Raw genomic sequence first — 20107 nt, forward strand, 5'->3', positions numbered from 1 at the left:
GAGTGGCTCGTTTGTCACAGTGGGCGTCTTCCCTGCCACGGGGGCAGGGCCGCCATTTAGCTAGTTAGGGATTTGCCTGGGGAGACGGCTCCCTTGCAGGGTAAATAGATATTTTCGCCCACCTAAAGGGAAACGCTAACAACTCTCGCCACCACCGAAAGATGAGTCGGCAAAGACCCAGACGGGGATCTGGGTGCCAGCTCCTTGGGGGAAGTGGAATCATCGGCCCTGGGGTTGCTTTCCTTGGCGGTGGGGGGACAAGCAGGTGACGGACAGGACTCCAGCCTCAGGCCTGCGTGAGAAGGGCTGTGTTCCGCCTCTTGCTGGAACACCCACCTCCTGGCCCTCAGTTTTCTCATCTATCAAGTGGGCCTGTGCTGGCGGGGTGAAGGAGCCCCTAAAGGAGCCCCTTCACCACCGGGTGAAGGTGCCCGGTGACGGTCAGCACAGGGCGGCACTGCCCCCGTGGGAGAAAGCCTTGGCTGAGCGTCCTTTCCATGGCAGGCACTCTGCCCCGTGGCGGAGCTGGGACATGCTTCCACCTTCGTCCCCTCTGAGCTGCCTCCCATTTAAGGCCAAGTTTGGCTCCTTGATGGTTTCTGTAGGGAGTAACAGATGCGACTCTGTTCAGCCAGTTCAGCAAAAACGCTGCACAGCCTCCAGGGGAGCGAGGGGGTGATAGATGGCCTCCCAGTCCTCCCCCTCGGAAAACGTCAGCTAAGCGGCTGCCTGTCCTTCTGAGAGCCACTTCATTATAGACGCGGACAAACGGGCCCAGACGCTCCGCACTGCATCGTATAAATCATGGCTTCCCGCGCTGTAAGTCACAGGGCGTGATCGCTGCGAAATGCCAGGCGCAGACGGAGGCTGGGGAGGAGGCCGGCCCTCCATCATCTTTATAGCTTCGGATGACAGGTGGAGGAGAGGCCCCTCCCTGCAAGGGCAGGCCTCAGGAGGGCGGCCCGAGCAGGCCCAGCCTCAGGTCCTCGTCTTCAGGCCCAGCAGGACCCCTTGTGTCTGACTGTGATGATTGCCAGCCGGGACAAGGGTCCTGGTCAGCTCAGAGCCGTGGGAGAGGGTGCCAGGGAGACCCACAGGCCACAGTGGGCCAGCCTCACACCCACTGAGCCCTTCCTGGCCACCATCACTTTGTTCCCAAGCCCCCCTTCCAAGGCACTTGTAGTCTTCCAATCTCCCCAGAGGAGAAATGGTTCACTCAGGGTCCCTAGAGGATTAGTGATGTTGGGAAATCACACCCAGTTCCAGAAACTTCCACTGCCCACATTGCCAACCTATCTTCCCCCCAACACTTCACTCACTGTCACCCTCTCAGGCTGGTCATCCTGTTGCCCCCCCGGGGACAGCCTGTTGTGCTCCTCCTGCAGGGACTCCTGCCTGCACCCTGCCCCACCCTTGCTCCTGGCTCCCACAGCCCCGCCCCATCTGGATGTCCGCATCCCTCCTACCGCTAAGAGATGCCACCGTGCGCACGCTGGTTCTGTGCCAGCATGCCCAGCAGACCCACAGCACAGCTGTTCCTGCTCCCGTTGACAGAAAGGGAAACTGAGGCATACAGACCTACAGTTAGGTGCTGTGGTCATCCAGAGGACTCAGCAAGGGCGTATGGGAGAAATGCTTTATTACCTGAAAACAACCTGTCAGAGCGAGCGTGCTACTTGGCCAAGTCCCTCCAAGGACTCTCCAGGCTCTTCTGAACAGCTGGGTTGTGGAAGAGTGAGGGTCTAGCAGCCTGCGTTCCCAGTCCTCCCTCTGCTGTGTGGCCCTGGGCAAGTTGCTTTCCCTCTCTGGGCCTATCTCCCTTGCTGCCCTTTGAGGGGCAGGGGCTGCCAGGGTAGATGGGACCCATCAGCTGTGAAGGGCCCTGAGTCCTGGGCTGAGGTGTGCTCACCCAGGATCAAGGTTGGGAGGGTCTGGAGGTGGGGGCGGGGAGGCATTCTCAGTCCACAGGCTCGACCTGGTGTGGCTGCCTGGGCTGGCCCCAGTGTGCTGCCGGGCTGTGCTGTCCAGTGGCCATTAGCCTCATGTGGCCGTTCAAGCTTAATTTTCAACGAATTAAAACGATATAAAAGGAGACATTCAGGTTCTCAGTCACACCTGCCACACTGCAAACACTCCACAGCTACACGTGGCCGTGGCCGTGGCCGTTCCAGCACAGAGCACAGACACAGAGTTTTATCTCCTCCTCGCGGGAAGTTCCGCTGGGCTGCGCGGCCCCAGGGCTGTGGTTCCAAACAGCGCCAGCCTTGCCGAGCTGCGTGGGGGCGGGAGGCACCCACACCTGATGGGCCGCAGCGGGCCGGCTCTGGCTCACTCTGCACAGAGCAGCGGGACCACCGCAGGGTGCCACGATTTTCCACGGGGGCATTTTGGCAGGACCCTTCTCCATGGCTAAGGATCATCCTTCGCGCTATGGAAGGTTTGGCCTCTGGGCCCCCCACCTGCATCCCGTGACCCCATCGTGACCCCTGGCCTCCAAATGCCCAGCATGGACAGGCACTGTCCCCCCCCAGCTGTGAAAGGATCTCTTGGTCCGGCCCCGCCCACCCATCCTGTGGTGTAGACAGAGAAACCGAGCCCCAGGGACCCCAGGGTGCTCCCACCTTCTCCACTGCAGGGAAAGACAAAGCTTCTCATTATTGCAGCCCACCCCCTTTCTCCCCTCCAGCCCTGGTAACACGCACTGAAAACCACCACCAATCTCCCTGGGACACACACCGTGCGTTCTATTTTCTCCCCACACACCCACCCGGCCTCACGCACACACGCCACACTTCCCTGCTTTTTCAGGAGACGTGGATGGAAGACAGCCCACGGCGTCCCAGGAGTCCCAGGCCAGAAACTCCTGTTTTTGTGGAAGATTCCTAACAGGGAGGGACGTGGGGAGCCTTCAAGGGAAGATTCTAGAGTCCAGGAGGCCCTCGCTCCCTGCTTCGGAACTTCAGAGAGGCTAGGTTGTGGCCCCCTGGAAACCACGACTTAAGTAGGGTCTAGAAGCTGCTCTCAGCATATTTGCATGTAAACCGGAGATCAGGACCCAGAATGGACCCAGGAGCATCACAATGGTCCCCGAGGTGGCCCCACTGTCCTCTAGTCCCTCCGATCCTGGGTCTCCCCTCCCACCCACTCCCTCTCTTTCCTCTGGTCTGACATACTCATCCAGTCCCAGCTGGGGAGCAGGCCCTGCAGGGGGAGGCTCTGGACCAAGCTGTCCTCTGTCCTCGATTACATTGGGGGGGGGGAGGGGCACACACACAGTCAACAAAACAATAAGGGAGCTACAGTATGCAGGTGGGAGAGCAGAGGGAGTATGGGAGGGAGGCCATTAGGGACAGAAAGGAGAAAGTGACCTTAGTTAAAATCCTGAAGGAGGTGAGAAGGTGAGGCCCACGGGTATGTGGGGAAGGACCTTCTGGCACAGGAACAGCCGTGCAAAGGGCCTGGGGTGGGGAACAGGGAGGAGGCCCGGGTGACTGAGCAGGGTGGGCAGGGGCGGCAGGAGAAGTGCGAGGCCAGTGAGGCTGCTGAGGGGAGGACAGTGCCGGAACCAGGGGCAAGGCGAGGTGATGTGGCCCAGGGCCATAGCCATGGGGACGGGCCAGAGGGTCAGGCTCCAGACGGACTCAGGAGCGAGAGCCAGTGAGATTCACGGGCACGTGCTCACACGGACTTCCACAGGGGATGCAGCCCTGAAGGGCCGCCCTGAAGGACCCAGCCAAAAGCCCGGAGACACACTCTGTCCTCCCACCCCATGTCCTGGGCCCAGGGGGTGTTGGCCTCTCTTCGGGACCTCTGCCCTTTGTTCTCCTCCCCAGTCGGGAATGAAAGCTTTGTCTTGGGCTTTTCTCCTGATCCTTCCTCATCTGAAAGACATGGGCTCTTCTGGAGGGAAGGGAAAAGGGGAGCAGGGAGTGGGGCGGGGGCAGGGGGAGAGGGGGAGAGCAGGGGGAGAGGGGAGGGGGGAGAGGGGAGGGAGGAAGAGGGGAAGGGGGAGTGAGGAGAGAGGAGGAGAGGGGAGGGGGTAGGAAGAGGAGAGAAGAGAAGGAGAGGAGGGGGGGTTGGGAGTGGAGAGGTGGGAGTGGGGAGAGGGGAGGGTGAAGGAGAGAAGGGGGAGTGGGAAAGGAGGGGAAGTTGGGAGGGGGAAGAGGGGAGGGAGGAAGAGGGGGTAGTGAGGAGAGAGGAAGAGAGGGGAGGGGGTGGGGAGAGGGGAGAAGGGAAGGAGAGGAGGGGGAGTGGTGAGGGGGAAGAGGAGAGGGGAGAGTGGAGATAGGAGGGGGAATGGGGAGAAGAGAGGGAGGAGAGAGGAGGGGGAGAGGATAGAGTGGGGTGGGAGAGGGGATAAGGTAAGAGGGGAGTGGAGGGAGGGAGTGGGGAAAGGGGAGGGGGAAGAAGGGAGGGGGAGGGGAAAGGAGGGGGAATGGGGGGGGGACAGGGACAAACACCCCTACAGACAGACACTTCAGGCCCAAGGTGGCAGCTGCTAGGGGATGCCCGGGTGCTCGTGCAGGGTCATACAGGGCCAGCAGGCCCAGGGGGCAAGCCCGAGGGGCAGTCAGTCACCCCCAGGCCAGTCTGAGCCCTGTCCCCTGGCCTGGCCTTCGGAGCCTTGGGTCAGAGAGGGGCTCTGAGTTTGCCCGGCATTTAGAGGTTTGGCATGTTTGCCAGGGGAGCCTTGGGCTTTAAGCCTTTCATTTGGGGAGACGGGAGAACAAAGCCGAGAGGGGAACGGGCCGAACAGGACCCGGCTCCCGCTGGGAGCGTCCTGAGGCCTCGCACCGCTGGGCCCGGAGCGTCAGGCCGCGGTGGGCAGGCCCTTGCTCCCCGGTGGGTGGAAGCAGCTGCTGCCCCGCTGGGTTGTTGGCGCCCCGGTGGCGGCTGGCGGGGGCCAGGGTCTGCTGAGCCCTTCATCGACCCCAGCCTCGGCCCCTCCTCGGGGCTCACGGGATGCCCCAGTATCTCCCACTCATGAACCTGGGCAAGGATCCTCAGGGGAGTGGGGGTCTCCCCGGGGTCCCAGGGCTCCCAGTGGTCTGCCCCTGAAACGGCTCAGCCACTGGCGTCTCCCACAGGGACACGGGTAGGAACGTGCTGGGGGGCCTGGGGCAAGCCCTCTGGCCTCTTGTGCATCCTCTCAGGCGGGGTGGGGGGCCGAGACGAGCACTCAAGCCCCAGCCAGGCTAGATTGTGCTTCTGCGGGAGCAGGGAGGGTCTTTGGTGGGCAGGAGCCCCACTGGGGGCGTCTGGAGTTGAGGCAAAGCAGGGAGCATGAGGACTCGGCCCCCTATTCCCCTTTGCAAATGGGATGGCCGAGGCCCAGATGAGGTAGGACACTGGCCTGGGTCACACAGCAGGTCAGACCCACCCCAGGACCTTAGCACATGATGGGCTCAGGGTCTACAATCACTTTGGGTATGCTTCTGGCGCCTCTCTTCCCCTAATGCTTCCATCGTCCCTTCTGTCCACCAAGCTGGAGGGAGGAGGGCGCGTGCCAGCTCCCAGCCCGTGAAGCCTCTGGGAATGGGAGGAGCTGGGACTCACCTGGGCATTCCACCACCAGGGCCCTTGGTCCTCACTGGGGAGGCAGGCACCTCGTCCCTGCCAGCCGGGTCCCTGCCCACCCAGCTCTGGAAGCCCAGAGGTGGCCTGCCGGCCACTCTGGGGCAAACGCCGGGGCTGTGTGCAGGGAGCTGGGAGCCGAGCGGTCTCTGACAGCCCAGCGCAGCCCGCCTGACCAACAGGAACCGGCCAGACCATCAGGTAAGTAGGGGCCTCTCCACCTGCCCTCCGGAGGGGCACAGCACCCACCCTGGGCCCCGTGAGCTCCGGGACAGCTGAGGCCGGCACACAGGTGGAGTCTGAGGGCACCGGAGCCCCGCTTCTCCTCGTCTTGGCTCCCAGCCAGGTTGTCCCAGAATTCCAGACAGGCAGTACTCAGCCACCGTGAGGGCCTGGCTGCTGCTTGTCCAGCGGGATCTTCAAAAACAGGTGGGCAACAGGTGTCTAGACTGGGGGTAATGAAGGACCGGTCCCGGGACACTCAGGGGTGAAGGCCATGTGGCCCATCCCTACCCCACCGAGGCAGCATGCCTGGGGCTGCGGCCCGGCCTGGACCTTCCTGCCGCTGGCGGGACACAACAGGAGAGCTAGGGCGGTGGCTCCGTGGCCTCTCCCACGTTGTAACCCAGTGCCCTTCCCGGAGAAGCCGGGGTTATTTCTCCCCGGCAGGGAAGCGAACACGCCAACAGCGAGGGCTCCTGTCTCTGAGCTCAGCCCGAGGCAGGGGTGGAATCGGAACCTGGGTCTGGCCCCCCGCACCCTCAGCCTCCCCCCATTCAGGACAGGCGGTGTTGGGGACACGTACACCGGCCCAATCCGGGGCTCCGTGGCCAAACCGCAGAGCCCGGGGAAGCAGGCCAGGCCATCTGGGAAGCTGTCTCCCCTCCTCTCTGTTTCTGGCCCCTCGGGGTCCGCTCGGCTGCCCGCAGCCTCTCTCTGGTGGGAGCTAGGCCCGCCTGCGAGCAGGGGAGCTTGCAGGTGCTCCCTGGCCTGAGGCTCAAAGCCAGAGGCCGGGGCTCCCCAGCCTGTGGTCTGGCGAGGGGGCCGAAAAGCTTTCCAAAGGCCATCTGAAACCCAAACATCTTCCCACGACTTTGACTTTATTAGCCTGACCTGGTCCAGCTCAGTCCACAGCGGGTGCGTGAGCATCTAAAAGCAGCCAGGGCCCGCCAAGGACTGCCTCCGCCCCAGTGCCCCACTGCTGCTTGTGTGTCCGCGGGAATCCCGTGCTCCGCGCCTCCCCCCCACCCCACCTCTGTCCCCTTCTGCTCCCCAGAGGGTCTGGCATGCCTGGGCAGGACCACATGGTGCAGCTCTTGAAATCCTGCCGGTGTGAGCCGGGAGGGAGGGAGGCAGGGCGAGGCGAAGGGGGAGGGACCTGGGACGGGGCACAGAGCAGGAGGGACATCCATCCCTGGGAAGGCAGGCAGGGAGGAAGGTCACACAGGTAGATGTTAGTGAGTTCTGAAGGCCCAGAGAAGGGGAGCAAGGGAGTCACCCCCTTTTAAGGTCCTTCCCCGGGGCCACAAGACAGAGTCAAGGACGGGAGCCGCGTCCCGCCCCGAGCAAACTGCAAGGTCAGAGGCCACAAGGCAGGAGGGTTCTGCCAGGTTCTTACCCAGCAGCACGCCCTTCCTTTGCAGACCTAGTGAACGAGGTGCCCTTGGGGAAATCAAGGCAGGAGGTGGGGCTTCCGCATGGGTGAGGGAGGGCACCGAGGGGACACCCTTCCCATGCCCTGCTTCTGCTCACCTGTTTCATGAGCTGGTAATGGTCAGAAGCCTTTCCTATGTGAAAAGCGGGTCAAGGCAGGAAGAGCTTGCTTTCTAGATTTCCTTCCCTGCCGGCCTCTGGCAAAAGGACCATCCTGCCCAACGGCCTGACTGTGGGGCCCAAGCCGAGCTGGCGTAGCTGCTCCCGGCCTCCCATACTGCACCCACGGCAGACGGCATTAGCCAACCCTCACTCTGTGCCTAATTCCAGATGCACCTTGAAACTCCCCACTGGTGCTCTGGGCAGGCAGGCCTGGGATTCCAGGCGGATCTCGGCCTCCCTGCTTTTACACTGAGCTTACCAAGTGGAAGCTTCAGAGGGCCACACGGCACGCTCCCTGAGCCCAAGACCTTACATGTTTGTTTTTGGGGGGGTAGGGGTGGACTAGGGACCATCCTTTGGTCAGGGACCACAGGACGGGCCCTCTGGGTTTCTGTCCACTCGTCTGACATCTGTCTGGGGGGTGGACTAAGAGCAGGCAGGAGCCATGTTCTGGTCGGGGTCCAGGTCCTGGGCCAGGGTGGCGGGCCCTGTGCGGGATGATCAGCGAGGGACGGAGCCGGCCTCGGCCCCCTGATCTGCGGAGGCTCCGCCCCGCGGGCGCATCAGTAGATCCCCTTCACCCTCTTGTTGTCAGGGTCAAAGGGGGACTTCAGGTGAGCCTGGGCAGGGTAGGTCACCCCCATCCGCTCCAGAGCATAGTCCCCACTCTTCACAAAGTCCAGCGAGACCTATGGCAGGAGAGGAGCCGGTGGGGGTCGGTCGTCGCCTGGTAGGTGCTAGGGTCATACCTACCTCCTTCTCAGTGGTGGGGGGGGCTCCGCCTCCCTTCCTCCCCGTGGGGAAACCCATCTCTGTGCCAGGGGCCCTCCTCCGAACTGAGGAGCTGCCCTGAGCAGGTAGGTGCCCTGAGTGGGACTTGACCTCCTGGGGCCCAGCAGAGCCGCGGTCTGGCAGCCAGTGGGGTTTCTCCCCCAGGACAGCACACCTCCCGCTCTGAAATCTGCAAATCCCCAGGAAACGGGGCAACAGTAAACAGCCCGTGTGCTGGGACCCTGGGCAGGCTGGCCCCGCTCAGGGATCCTGTTCTACACGGGGACTATACCCAGGGCCTGGCCACGGAGAGGGCATCTGGGCTGTGCTCTGAGATGTAGAGGATGTCCCAGCCATGCAGGACAGGGACCCGTGGCCCAGGACCTCCAGTGGCCCAGCCTGGGAGCCGCTGTGCCCTGCCCCCTCCCGAGGCCCAGCTCGTCCCTTGCACCCCTGCCTGGACTGTCTGACTCACACCCTGCCTCCTCCTTGCTGACCCTCCAAGTAGCTCTCTCTCTGGAGTCTCTGTTGGGGGCAGGTGGGGAGCCGCACCCCAGAATTCTCCGAGAATGTCTAAGGCTGAGGCTAGAAAGCTCAGCACCAGCTGGATGGGCGTCCTGACCCCTGCAGTCAGAACATTCCAGGCCTCAGTTTCCCAGCAGTTACAGGGCGAGTGCGGCACTCCAGGGAAGCACGCAGGTATGGTCATCACGGTGCTTCGACAGTGAGCTCCTCCCCTCCTCTCTCGTGCCGCGTGGCCCAGCCCATGCCACGTGACCCCCTTGGGACTGCCTTGTCTGGTCTGGCAAGAGCTTCCAGAACCCCCCTTGGGCTCTCAATGGGCCCTTTCTCTGCCCCTGCTCCCCCACCAGCGTGGAGGGAGGAACCGGGCTCAGTGAGGGATTACTGGGGTTTATAAAGGGTCACATGGCAAATTGTGCCTGTGTGTGCACATGCGTCTGTATGCACGTACACATGTGTGCATACATGCGTGGGCATGGATGCACATGCCCCCATGCCTGGAGCACGTCTGGGATGAGGGGAGAGAGGAGAGGAAGGTGGTCCCGGGAGGATGGTCAGGCGTCTGGCGTCCACCCCAGGCTCTAGGAGCAGAGGGCGCCAGCCCTGGTCCAGAGCCTCTTTCTGACCAAGAGAAGCCTAGAGCTCCCAAAATCAGATTCTTTCAGACAGAAAACACAGAAACAGCCCCTGACCCTGCCCGGAGACGCGGCCCCATCAGCAGGGACCCTGCGCGCCACCCCCACCCCCCTGCCCAGCTTGGTGTGGGGGTGCGTGCGGCACAGGGGTGTGGTGTCTCGCGAGGAACCGGGCTTCCCTTGGGGCGGAGGGGCTCGACTCACCGGCCCGCCGCTGGGGTCCCGGATGTAGCCATAGGCGAGGGTCTTGTCGATGGTGAACCCAAAGTCAGCCCTCCGGATGTGGCCCACCACTTGGCCGTTTCTCCAGATGGCCTCCAGGCCGAACATGGGCACTTTTCTGGAAGAAGCAAGAGAGAAGGCTGGGGCCCCGGAGCCCCCAGAAGGGGGACCTGCGTGCCCCGGGGCCTGGCGCTGCGCCACACACGCCCGCCCGCGACCCCAGGATGCCCGCGCATAGGACCCTGTGGATGAACGAGCAATCAGAGGAGACCACAACCAGGCTCCGACTCCCGAGTCTGCAGACAGGCCGCAGGTATTCGGGAAAGGCCCCCTTTCCACTGATTTTCCCTTGACTTCTGAACAATTTAAATCCTCCTGCCCCCGAGGCTTGCTTTCCTCTGCCTGGCTCTTTTCACAGTACGATGCCTAATCTAACCAATGTCCTTTTCTTTAGTACGCATAAGGTATGAGTGCTGACTATACATTTTTGAAAATTCAGAATGGAAAACACAGAGATCAACCTGCAAACAGACCCGCACCGGCCCCCGGAAGGAACCTGGCAAGTCTGGGCGCGAATCTTTGCAGACTCGTCTCTCCGGGCACCTCATTCGTGGTGTTTACGGAGAGCCTGACTGTGCCCAGTGCTGATGCCGACCCCACGGGCCCCGCAGGAGAGGGTGGCGGGGTTGAGCCCGGGGGAGCCAGGCTGGGGCCTGTGTGGACCAGCCCTGAGCCGAGGCGCATGGAGAGGGTCTGGGGGCCTCTGTGACTGTCTGAGGGAAGAGGCTGGGACAGATGGAGGTTCTGGGGCACATCCCTGCTCTTTCTTCCCACCCCAGTCCTGCCAAGCACGTGCCATTTGCAGATGGGGAAACGGGCTCAGGGAGGCCACCCGCTGGCCCAGGGCCCAGAGCAGAGGGACAGATCCCTACAGCTCCACAGCCAGCACGCTGGCCGTGTCCTTCGTCAAGATTGGCACTGCCCTGGCTGTGGCACTGGGGGGATTTTGCGGCCCAGGGGAGAACACCGGGCAGGGCGAGCTGCGCTGTGGCAGGTGCTGTCCGAGCCGCTCCCAGATCCTGGCGGCGGGCTGCAGGTGCTTTCTGGAGGCCCAGGGGGTGGAGGGGCCGCAGACCCCTGCTCCGGCAGCGTCCCCAAACCGGAGCTAAGCTGCTCCCCGGGAGGTGAACAAGCAGCACGTGGAGGGCTGGCCTGACGGGAGCCCGGGGAGAAGCCGCAGGACGATGACAAGCCGCAGCTCCGCTCCCTCTCTGCCCCCCCGAAGCTCTTGACACTTCTGACGGCTCCAGATCTGGAAGAAGTGGCTCCATTTGCGGCTGCCTGTCAGTGGCAACTCGACAAAGCCGGGCCGCCGTGGTCCTGGAGACCGTGGCTGCTCAGATCCCTGCGGAGCCGTGGCGGGGCCGACACCAGCCTTGGTGCTGTCATTTCAGAGTCGCTGGGCCCCAGTGGGATCCAGAGACAGCACGGGCCCAGCTCCCGAGGACAGAGCCGAGCGACCTGCTCAAAGCCGCCCTGGGGGGCGTGGGTCCCTGCAGCATGGGCTCTCCTTCCTGTGGCTCAGTCAGCCTGTCCCCAGGCACCCAAGGTCTCCATCCGGAAGTGGGGAGGGTGGCCCCAGCCCGGACTTCCCCGCCCTCCACCCCCAGCAGCGGGGAGGATCGACTACAACATGGAGAGGTACCCACGCCGTGGCTGGGACGCTGGGCCCTCGGCCTGGATCCACCCCCACGGACGTGGCTCGGTGGCTCGGCGTCATGCCTTTCTCTTTCCAAAGCTGTGTTCGAGGAGGGAGGATGCAGGACCGTGGGCTACTCACTCATCCACCGTGAAGCAGAGCAGGCGTCGGCGGAGACCCTCGGCCCGCTGCTTCTCCAGGGCCTCCCGCCCCAGGAAGGGGACATCCGACTTGAGCTTGCAGGTGAAGGCCAAGCCTGCCTCCAGGGGACTGTCATCGGGGCGCAGGTCGGCGTGCCAGTGCCGGTAGCCTGTGGGGAGGAGAGCCCGGGCTCAGTGCCCAGCAGAGGTAGGGGACGGGCTCCTCCGAAGGCCTGGGGTGGGGGTGCATCCTCGCCTGCGGAAGGCCCCCTGGGCGAGCCCTCAGCCTCTGCACTGTCAGCTGAGGTGCTGGGGAGGCACCCGCGCAGCACTGCGCCATGTTCTTCAGACCTTCCAGGGAAGGCCGGGCGCTGACTCCCAGCCCAGCTCTGGCCCCGTCCTCACGAGGCCAGGCAAGCACCTCTCCCACTCACCCTCCAAGTACAGGTGTCAGAGACCCCAGCACCATCCCCAGGCCTGCGTGGAAGATCACGGTCACGGGCAGTGTAGGAAGGGTGCAGGGGTGGGGGTGCGGGCTGGGGAAGCAGGCATGACGGGGTAAGCGGGAAGCGGAGCAGGGACAGGAAAGAAGCGTGGGGGGACGACAGCCCCTGTTTGCAGCGTTGGCTCCCGGCGGCCCGCCGGCGCCGTGTGGCTCCCGCTCGCACCTTTCTCGATGCTCAGGGAGTCGATGGCCCGGTACCCAGCGTTGACGAGGCCGTGCTTGGCGCCCGCGGTCATCACAGCCTGGTACACAGGCACGCAGGCCGGCCTGGGCACATGTAGCTCCCAGCCCAGCTCCCCGACAAAGGAGAGTCTCATGGCCCGCACCTGGGGGGACAGGGCACGGCTCAGACGACCCAGGTCAAGGCCCAGCTGCCACTTACTGATGGACAGTCCCTACTGCCACCATTCTCATTAGCTGGCCCTGGGCCCAGGCCGGCGTGCCACTGAGGCATGGGGTCTCCAAGGACAGAGCTCCAGGCTCTGGCAATCTTTAAGGGGAAGAAGGGGTGTCAATGGGAGAAAGTAGACACACGGTTCCCAGGCCTCGACTCTTCTCAGTCACAGTGTGAGTGGCCTGGGGTGGCCGTACTAAACGACCACAGACTGCGGACTTAAAACAGCAGAAGTGTGCTGTCTCTCAGTTCTGGACGCTTGAAGCCCCACGTCAAGGTGTCCACAGGCTGTACTCCCTCCGGAAGCTAGAGGAGAGGGTCCTTCCTGCCTCTTCTTGCTTCTGGGGGCTGCAGGTGCTCCTTGCTTGTGGTCACTTCCCTTCATTCCCTGTGTCACATGGCTTCTCCTCTGTGTCTGTGTCTTCTCTACTTCTGTCTCTTATCAGGACACTTGTCACTGGAGTCGGGACCCAATCCTGATCCTGGATGATCCCATCTTAAGATTCTTACATTAACCCCACCTGCAAAGCTGGAAATTTCCAACTGAGGCCACACTCACACGTTCTGGGCTGGGGCTGGGACGTAGACATCTGAGGCCACACTCACAGGTTCTGGGCTGGGGCTGGGACGTAGACATCTGTTTCGGAGTCCACCATTCAATCACCACAGTGACCTTGGTGGGGCCCCCGGACTCCCTCTGGCCTCCATTTCCTCCTGTGTAAATGGGGTCAGGAGACTGGCTTTGTCTGTTTCCAGAAGCTCTGTGGTGCGTCTGGGAGCCAGTTGCTGGGAGATCGGCGGCACAGCTCGTGCGTCACCACGGCTGTCCTCCGTGGGTTCAGAGGCGTCAAGAGGGGAAGCAGACAGGTGCTGAGTCATCCCCGTGACTGCTCCCCAGCCAGGTCGGCCTCAGCCAGTCGCTGGGCTCTGAAGACAGACACAGTCACTGTCCCCAGGACCCGAGTCTCAGAAGGACTCAGCCAGAAGCACAGGCCAGTGCTGTGGCCACCACGCCCAGGGTGGGCCAGTGCTGGGAAGGAAGGCCCCTGCAAGGTCGTGGAGTTTGCGGCTGCAGACAGGCCTTCCAGGAGAGCTGGGGCCGGGGCACAGAGCTGGAGCTGCACGTCGGGGAGGGCAGGACAGAAAGGCCGCAGCGGGGTTGGAAGGACCTTATCATCAGGCTGAGACATTTGCGAGAGTCACTTCAGCGAGGGCTGGGCCTCAGGGGCCCTCAAAGGACCATGGGCCCCCAACCCCACGGAGATGACAGTGCTGTTTACACAATGTCCCTGGGCTAAGCTCTGCACGCACGTTACGTCACTGGAGCCCTTCTTGGCCCACACGGTGGCGGAGACCAACGTAAATAACACCCCGGGGATGACGCCACCACAGAGGCGCCGTGCTCAGCCTGGGCACGCACATCTGATGGGCAGCGGGTCGCTGGGTGCGTGCGGCTGGCACACCTGCATACCAGGCTGGCGGCAGCACGACGCCCCGGCCAGGGACTTGTCCCACTCCGTCGGTGTGCTGGCATGTCATTTACATACCCAGGGACACGTGCCTGCTTCCCGCCCTTCAGGCAAGTCCTTGAGCCCAGTGTCCCCAGGTGAGGTCAGCCCCAGGACCGTCCTTGAAGTCCTTGAAACAAAAGGGACAAGGAGAGACCAGCAAAGTGCGGAGCTCACAGAGACGGAGGAGCTTATCCCATCACTGCCGTGAGAGGTAAGTCTGCTAGGGCAGCTCCGGCCGGATCCTGTCTACACAGGAGGGGGCGGAGGCCACTCTCCTGAACACAGACCCAGCTCCTTATAAATCTGACACTTTAATCACATTGCTGCCAAGGGGCTGGATTCTGAAAGCTTTTGAAACAGTGAACATTTGCTCTGAGTTGCCATTTGCCCAGGCCTCTCAAAAAACTCAAAATTGACACAGAAAATGTACTGTTGACATTTCCCTGCTTCCCTAGTGCAAGCCGTGGGCCCCTGACAAAGATTGCCTTGTCAACGGGGTTCTAATTTTAGACAGCCCATGCAGGAGCTTGGGGCTCAAAGCCAATCTCATTTTGAAACAGGAAAAATCATTTTTAAAGCTCACCCATTAATGGCCCAGGACTGCAGGTTCATGTCAGACACACGCTCCCAGTTAAGTGAGAGGGTCAGGCACTGGGGCTCAGTTTGAGTTCACCAGCAGGGTGGGATAGAGCCATCCCAGGCTCTTCCGCAGCTCCCGGGAGCCCCAGGAGGCCGGGGGCTGGCTGGCTTGGCTCTCCACTGCACCCGTGTGCTTGGACTCAGCACACAGTAGGTGCTAAAAAATACTTCCTGAATGATGGAGGAAAACAGGGGCAGATGGACTTCTGCTTCCGGCAAAGTGAGGGAAAGAGTCTGGGGCAATTCCAGGCGGCTTTCTAAGTTCACAGAATTACTGGTTCTCGAGACATCCTGCATTTGTCTCCGCTAAAGCAGTGGAGTTGGGGGAGTCCTCATTTCTTCTGAGCAGGGACATGTAATAAAGGGGGAAAGCTGAGAATGAGGCTACCTGGAATATGGGCTCTGGGTCAGCTAGACCCATGTAGGTCAACCTCTCCCCACCTCCGTGCCCCCATCTGATAGATGGATGAGGCCAGTGCTTGCGGTCATCAAGTTCATGGGCAGCACTGTGCCTGACAGATACACAGTCATTTGCCAGTAAAGATCGGGTTGGATGGACTTTAAAAGCAAGCCCCAAACTGAGGCAAACCCCCTTGTGAAACAGAGCCCCTCTCTCTTACACAAGCCCTGGCTGGAGTCACAAGATCATGGAAGGTCATCAGGAAGGGCCTTAAAGCAGGTTTTATTTAAACCCTTTTCTCACCCCAAACTGCCCCCCCCCGCCCCCAAATACTACTGGAATTAATAAACACATTCCGCGAGGTTGCAGGATATAAAATCAACATACAAAAATCAACAGCATTTTTCTACCTTAACAATGAACAATCCAAAATGGAAATTTTTTTCCAAAATTCCATTTATAATAGCATCAAAAAGAATAAGATAGTTAATAATAAACCTAACTATGGAGGTTAAAGATGGCTACACAGAAGACTACAAAACTTTGCCGAAAGAAATGCAAGACGATACAAGTAAAAGGAAAGACATCCCATGTTCATGGATTGGAAAACACTATCATTAAGATATCAATGCTACCCAAAGTGATGTACAGATTCAATGCATCCCTATCAAAATTCCAGGGGTACTTTTTGCAGAAATATAAAAACCCATCCTGGCATTCACAGGGAATCTCAAGGGACCTCAAAAAGCCAAAACAATCTTGAAGAAGAATAAGGCTGCAGGACTCTCAGTTCCTGATTTCATAACTTACTACAAAGCTCCCATAATCAAAACAGTGTGGTACTGGCATAAAAGCAGATGAATAAACCAGTGGAAGAGAAAAGAGAGCCCGGAAATAAACCTTCATGTATATGGTCGATATACAATTCAATTCAATAAGGCTGCTGAGACCACTCAACGGGAGAAGAGACAGTCTCTTTAACAAATGGTGCTGGGAAAACCGGATATCCACATGCGAAAGGATGAAATTGTACCCTTATCTTGCACCATATACAAATTTTAACTCGAAATGGATTAAAGACCTAAGTGTAAGTCCTAAAGCTATACAACTCCCAGGAGAAAATAGGGGAAAGCTTCACAACATTGGACTTGGCAACGACTTCTTGGATATGACACCAAAGGCACAGGCACCAAAAAGCAAAATCGGTCACACAGGACCACATCAAACACGAAAACTTCTGTGCATCAAAGGAAACAGCCAACAGTAAAAAGGCAACCTACAGAGTAGGAGAAAATATTTACGAATCATATATCTGATAAGGGGTTAATATCAAGAATACATAAAGAACTCCTACAACTCAACACCAACAAAACAAATAACCCGGCTAAGAAATGAGGAAAGGACTTGAACTGATATTTCTCCAAAGATGATATACAGATGACCAATAAGTATAACGAAAGGATGGTCATTACCACTAATCATTAGAGAAATGCAAATCAAAACCACAATGAGATATGACCTCATACCCATTAGGATGGCTACTATTAAAACAAAACAAAACAGAAAATAACCAGTGTTAGCAGGGATGTGGATAAATTTGAACCCTTAGGCCCAGCTGGTGCAACTGTTAGGGAAAACAGTGTGGGGTTCCTCAAAAAAACCTGAAAGAATGAACACATGTCCAACAATTCTACCTCTGGAGAGATGCCCCAAAGGATTGAAAGCAAAATGTGGAATAGATACTTGCCCACCCATGTTCACAGCAGTGTTATTCCCAATAGCTAAGAGGTGGACACAACCCAAGTACCCACTGACAGACGAACAGATAAACGAAATGGGGTCTATCCATACAATGGAATATTATTCAACTATTACAAGGAAGGAGATCCTGACACCTGCTACAACGTGGATGACCTTGAGGACGTGACGCTGCGTGAAATAAGCCAGACATGGAGACAAATCCTAATCCAAATTCCACTTACCTGGAATTAAATTAGTCAAACTCATAGAGACAGAAAGTCGACGGTTGGTTCCCAGGAGCTGGGTGGGGGAAGGATGAATGGGGGCTGTTGTTTAATGAGTATCGAGTTTCAGTTTTGCAAGATGAAGAATTTCTGGAAATCCTTTGAACAACAACGTGACTACAGTGAACACTGCTGAACCACATGCTTAAAGAAGGTTAAGATGGTGAAACCAGAACACCCTTTTCTCCATGGACGGGCGCCTAAAGCCCAGAGGGACTGGGTGATTTGCACTTTCTTGATGTTGGGGACACCAGGAGCAAGGGAGGGGCCAGCTGCCTACAAAAGCAGCAGGCACCACGGCGGCCGAGAGTGGGGGCTTGGGTTTAAATCTGAGTCTCCAGGTCACATCCCTAGAGACTGACCTCCGTCTGAGTCTCTTCTGCAAGCCCTGCATGATAATGGTATGTCCTTCAGACGCTCCCGGGGCACTCCACAGAATTGTGCCCATGGAACCCCAGCAGGGTGCTCGCCATCCGCGTGGCGGTCCTATGGGCATGCCCCCCGGGGGGGGGGTGCTCAGGGGAGAGCAGGCACTTGCTCCAGGCCCACTGAAGTCCTGGGAAATGTCTGCTCATCAGCTCCGGTGCCTGGGGTGTCCTTCTGTAGCATTTATCACTTTCCGTGGTGTAAACACTCCCACGCGGCCAATTTCAGGCCCCTGACAATTTCGCCACCGCTCACCAGTCTTCCTGCAGATCGCACTACCAGCTCTCCTGCTGGGACCAGCCCATCCCAGCCACTCAGAGGAAGCCTCTGGCTGGTGAGCGGCCGCGCGAGGGCTCAGCCAGGGTTTCCAATGGTAGCGCACGTGCGCAAAGCCGGGAGACACACGCTCCCTGCCCTAGACTGACTCACTTGACTATTTTTGGGTGGTTGGATTTCAGTAAAATTCTGGGCGCTCGGGTGTTAGTAAGATGTGATTCAGCAGCTTGAGCCCGTGCTTGGTGCCTCACCGCACCCCTGCCAGCTGTCCATGGACAGGACTTGAATCCGGGGAGATGCTGGGTCACCGCCTCGGCTCAGATCAAAGGCCACGCAGGTGCCCGGGGCAGGGGAGGCCACGTGGCTCCCGTGGGATGCCCTGGGCTCGTGCATCGCTAGAACAAGCCTGGAGTGTGCCTTTCTGGGTAAATACCGCGGGAGGGCTCAAGCAGATGTGCCCACAGACACAGGCCAGCATGTCCAACCTTTTCAGATCACATTAGCTCATGGCAGTTTTACAAGTTTCCAGGCATTCGGTTGTATAACAGCACCCCCGACACACCAGGCACGTCCTCCAACTCAGTGGTCTCTTAAATAAGGGAGGATCCCAGTGCCCCTGGAGGCAGGGGACGGGCAGGGATCCGAGCCCGGGCAGCCCTCTGCAGGGGTGTCGTGCCCCGAATCCACAGGAACTGGGAGGGGTGGGGGAGGTTGGCGACAGGCTCAAGGATCTTCAGGTTTCAATCCCCCTGGAGGCTCCCAAGACATCCTTGATGCTAATAACATTCTGCCAGTGGGATGTGCAATGCGTCCCGGTGGTGTGGTCCGGAAGGCTAGCGTGCACTGGTGGTGGTGGTAGAGTGAGGGAGGTAACGATGGTAATCAAGATGGTGGTGATGGTAGTCGGTGGGGGGCATGGTGGGGGGGGGTGGGGGGGTGGTGGGAATGGTAGGGAGAGTGGTGGGGATGATGGTGGTAGGGAGGGGGGTGGTAGGGAAGATAACTGGAAACTAATTTCCAAGAATAAGAATAAATAAAAGGTAAAATGTTCAAGTCACATGATGAGAACCTGACCCTCTCTAAGGATCTGAAAGCTCCATAGACTGTCCAACCCCCAGGGTTCCACTTCCGGGCCCCGGGAGTGCTGGATCGGCCACAGACCGTCCCGCTACACTCCGCAGTGGAAAGCACTCCTCCCAGCCCACCACCCCTGGAACCACAGGCTCCAAGCCACCAATCAGAGCGAGGGCTCGGCCCTGAGAAAGACGGCTGTCTGCCCCACAGAGCAAGGCAGGGCTGTCGAGTCAGAATACCCAGCATTCCCTGCAGAGAAAGGATGGAGTACTGCCCTGGAGGAATTTCTGGAATCTCCAGAGCTCAGGCCCCGGGGTCCCTCAGAGCCGTCCAAACTCACTCCAGCCACACCTTGACCTTACGCTTTCGTGGCAGGAAGACATCTCTGTCCCCCAGGGGACACCTTGAATGGGGGCTGCGGCCACATGGATTTCTCTCCTCTGCACCCATGGGAGCCACCCACAGCCGCCCGGCTTTCCAGAGCCACAGCCGACCTGCACAACGCGTGCGAAGTGACTTTAGGCAGCGGCGAAAACCCAGTTGGCAAATGCGGGCACCGTGAAGGCACAGGAGGCCGTGTGCGAGGCTCCGCAGGGAGGCCCGAGCCTCCAGCCGGCTGGGTGACCTGTGCAGGTGGGAGAACGTGGCCTCCTGAGCTCATCGAATCCTCCTGTGCCACAGCAAGCACTTCACGGCGTTCAGGAGAAGAAATGCAGTTTCCTTTTGACCCGAAATTAATTTTCAGAAGAAAATCACTTTATCGCAGTGCCTTGCGACGAGCTTGGGGCCCAGCGCTTGCTGCTTTCCAGAGGGGCCCCCTGTCCTGGGCCGAGGCGCCAGGAACACCATGTCTCCCCCGGTCACCACGCGGGAGAGCACTTCCCACCAGCAACCTTGCTGGCGTCGAGGCCAACATGTGGGAGGTAAGGACATCTGGTCAGTTGGCTGCCAAGGGGACAACTCTCCTCCACCCTTGTTCTTCCTCTAGGAATGCAAGGCTCATAGAACCTCGGGGCCCAAGCCTCCCGGGGTATCACTGCAAACCAAGGACACTGCTCGGCCGGGGTCATCTGTTGGCCGTGAGTGTGGGTCACAGCAGGCAGGCGCAGGGCCGTGCTCACCCACCCTCGGCCCGGGTGCAGTCTGGGCTCTGGCCCTCATCATTCCGTGCATTGCGACCAGGAGGCCTTGCCGGTCACACAGGCACACATTCCTCTCCTGCATCTGGTTGGCTGGGATCCAATCACCTCCCATCAGACTTGGCCCAGCCCACCCTCTGGCCCCAGCGCCTCTTCACACGGGGGGGACACGGCGCCAGGACGTGCTGAAGCCAGCACACGATATTATTTGGAGGATACGAAATCCCCCTTGGATTCAGAGAGCGTTCAGGCTGTCTGGACAGACTCACAAGACAGCCCAGAAAGGATTTCAGATATCGTCTAGGTTTTGTGTTGCAGGTGGGGAAACCAAGGCCAGGAGA

At 59.7% G+C, this 20107-nt stretch overlaps 1 protein-coding gene across 3 annotated transcripts in view; it reads right to left on the bottom strand.

Annotated features, from left to right (window-relative positions):
- Positions 1-6657: 6657 nt before the first annotated feature.
- The window catches only part of SARDH (sarcosine dehydrogenase), a 59641-nt gene continuing 46191 nt past the window's right edge, over positions 6658-20107 (bottom strand). For all 3 annotated transcript variants that reach the window (XM_026514295.4, XM_048223194.2, XM_026514294.4), the window contains 4 exons: positions 12047-12209; positions 11380-11548; positions 9522-9657; positions 6658-8078 (listed from right to left, as the gene is read on the bottom strand). In XM_026514295.4, coding sequence (XP_026370080.2) covers positions 7953-8078; positions 9522-9657; positions 11380-11548; positions 12047-12209 — 594 coding nt within the window. In that variant the 3' untranslated portion in view covers positions 6658-7952. The remainder of the gene's footprint in view (positions 8079-9521; positions 9658-11379; positions 11549-12046; positions 12210-20107) is intronic.

The sequence above is a fragment of the Ursus arctos genome, unplaced genomic scaffold (assembly GCF_023065955.2).
Source record: "Ursus arctos isolate Adak ecotype North America unplaced genomic scaffold, UrsArc2.0 scaffold_18, whole genome shotgun sequence".
NCBI classification, from domain to species: domain Eukaryota; kingdom Metazoa; phylum Chordata; class Mammalia; order Carnivora; family Ursidae; genus Ursus; species Ursus arctos.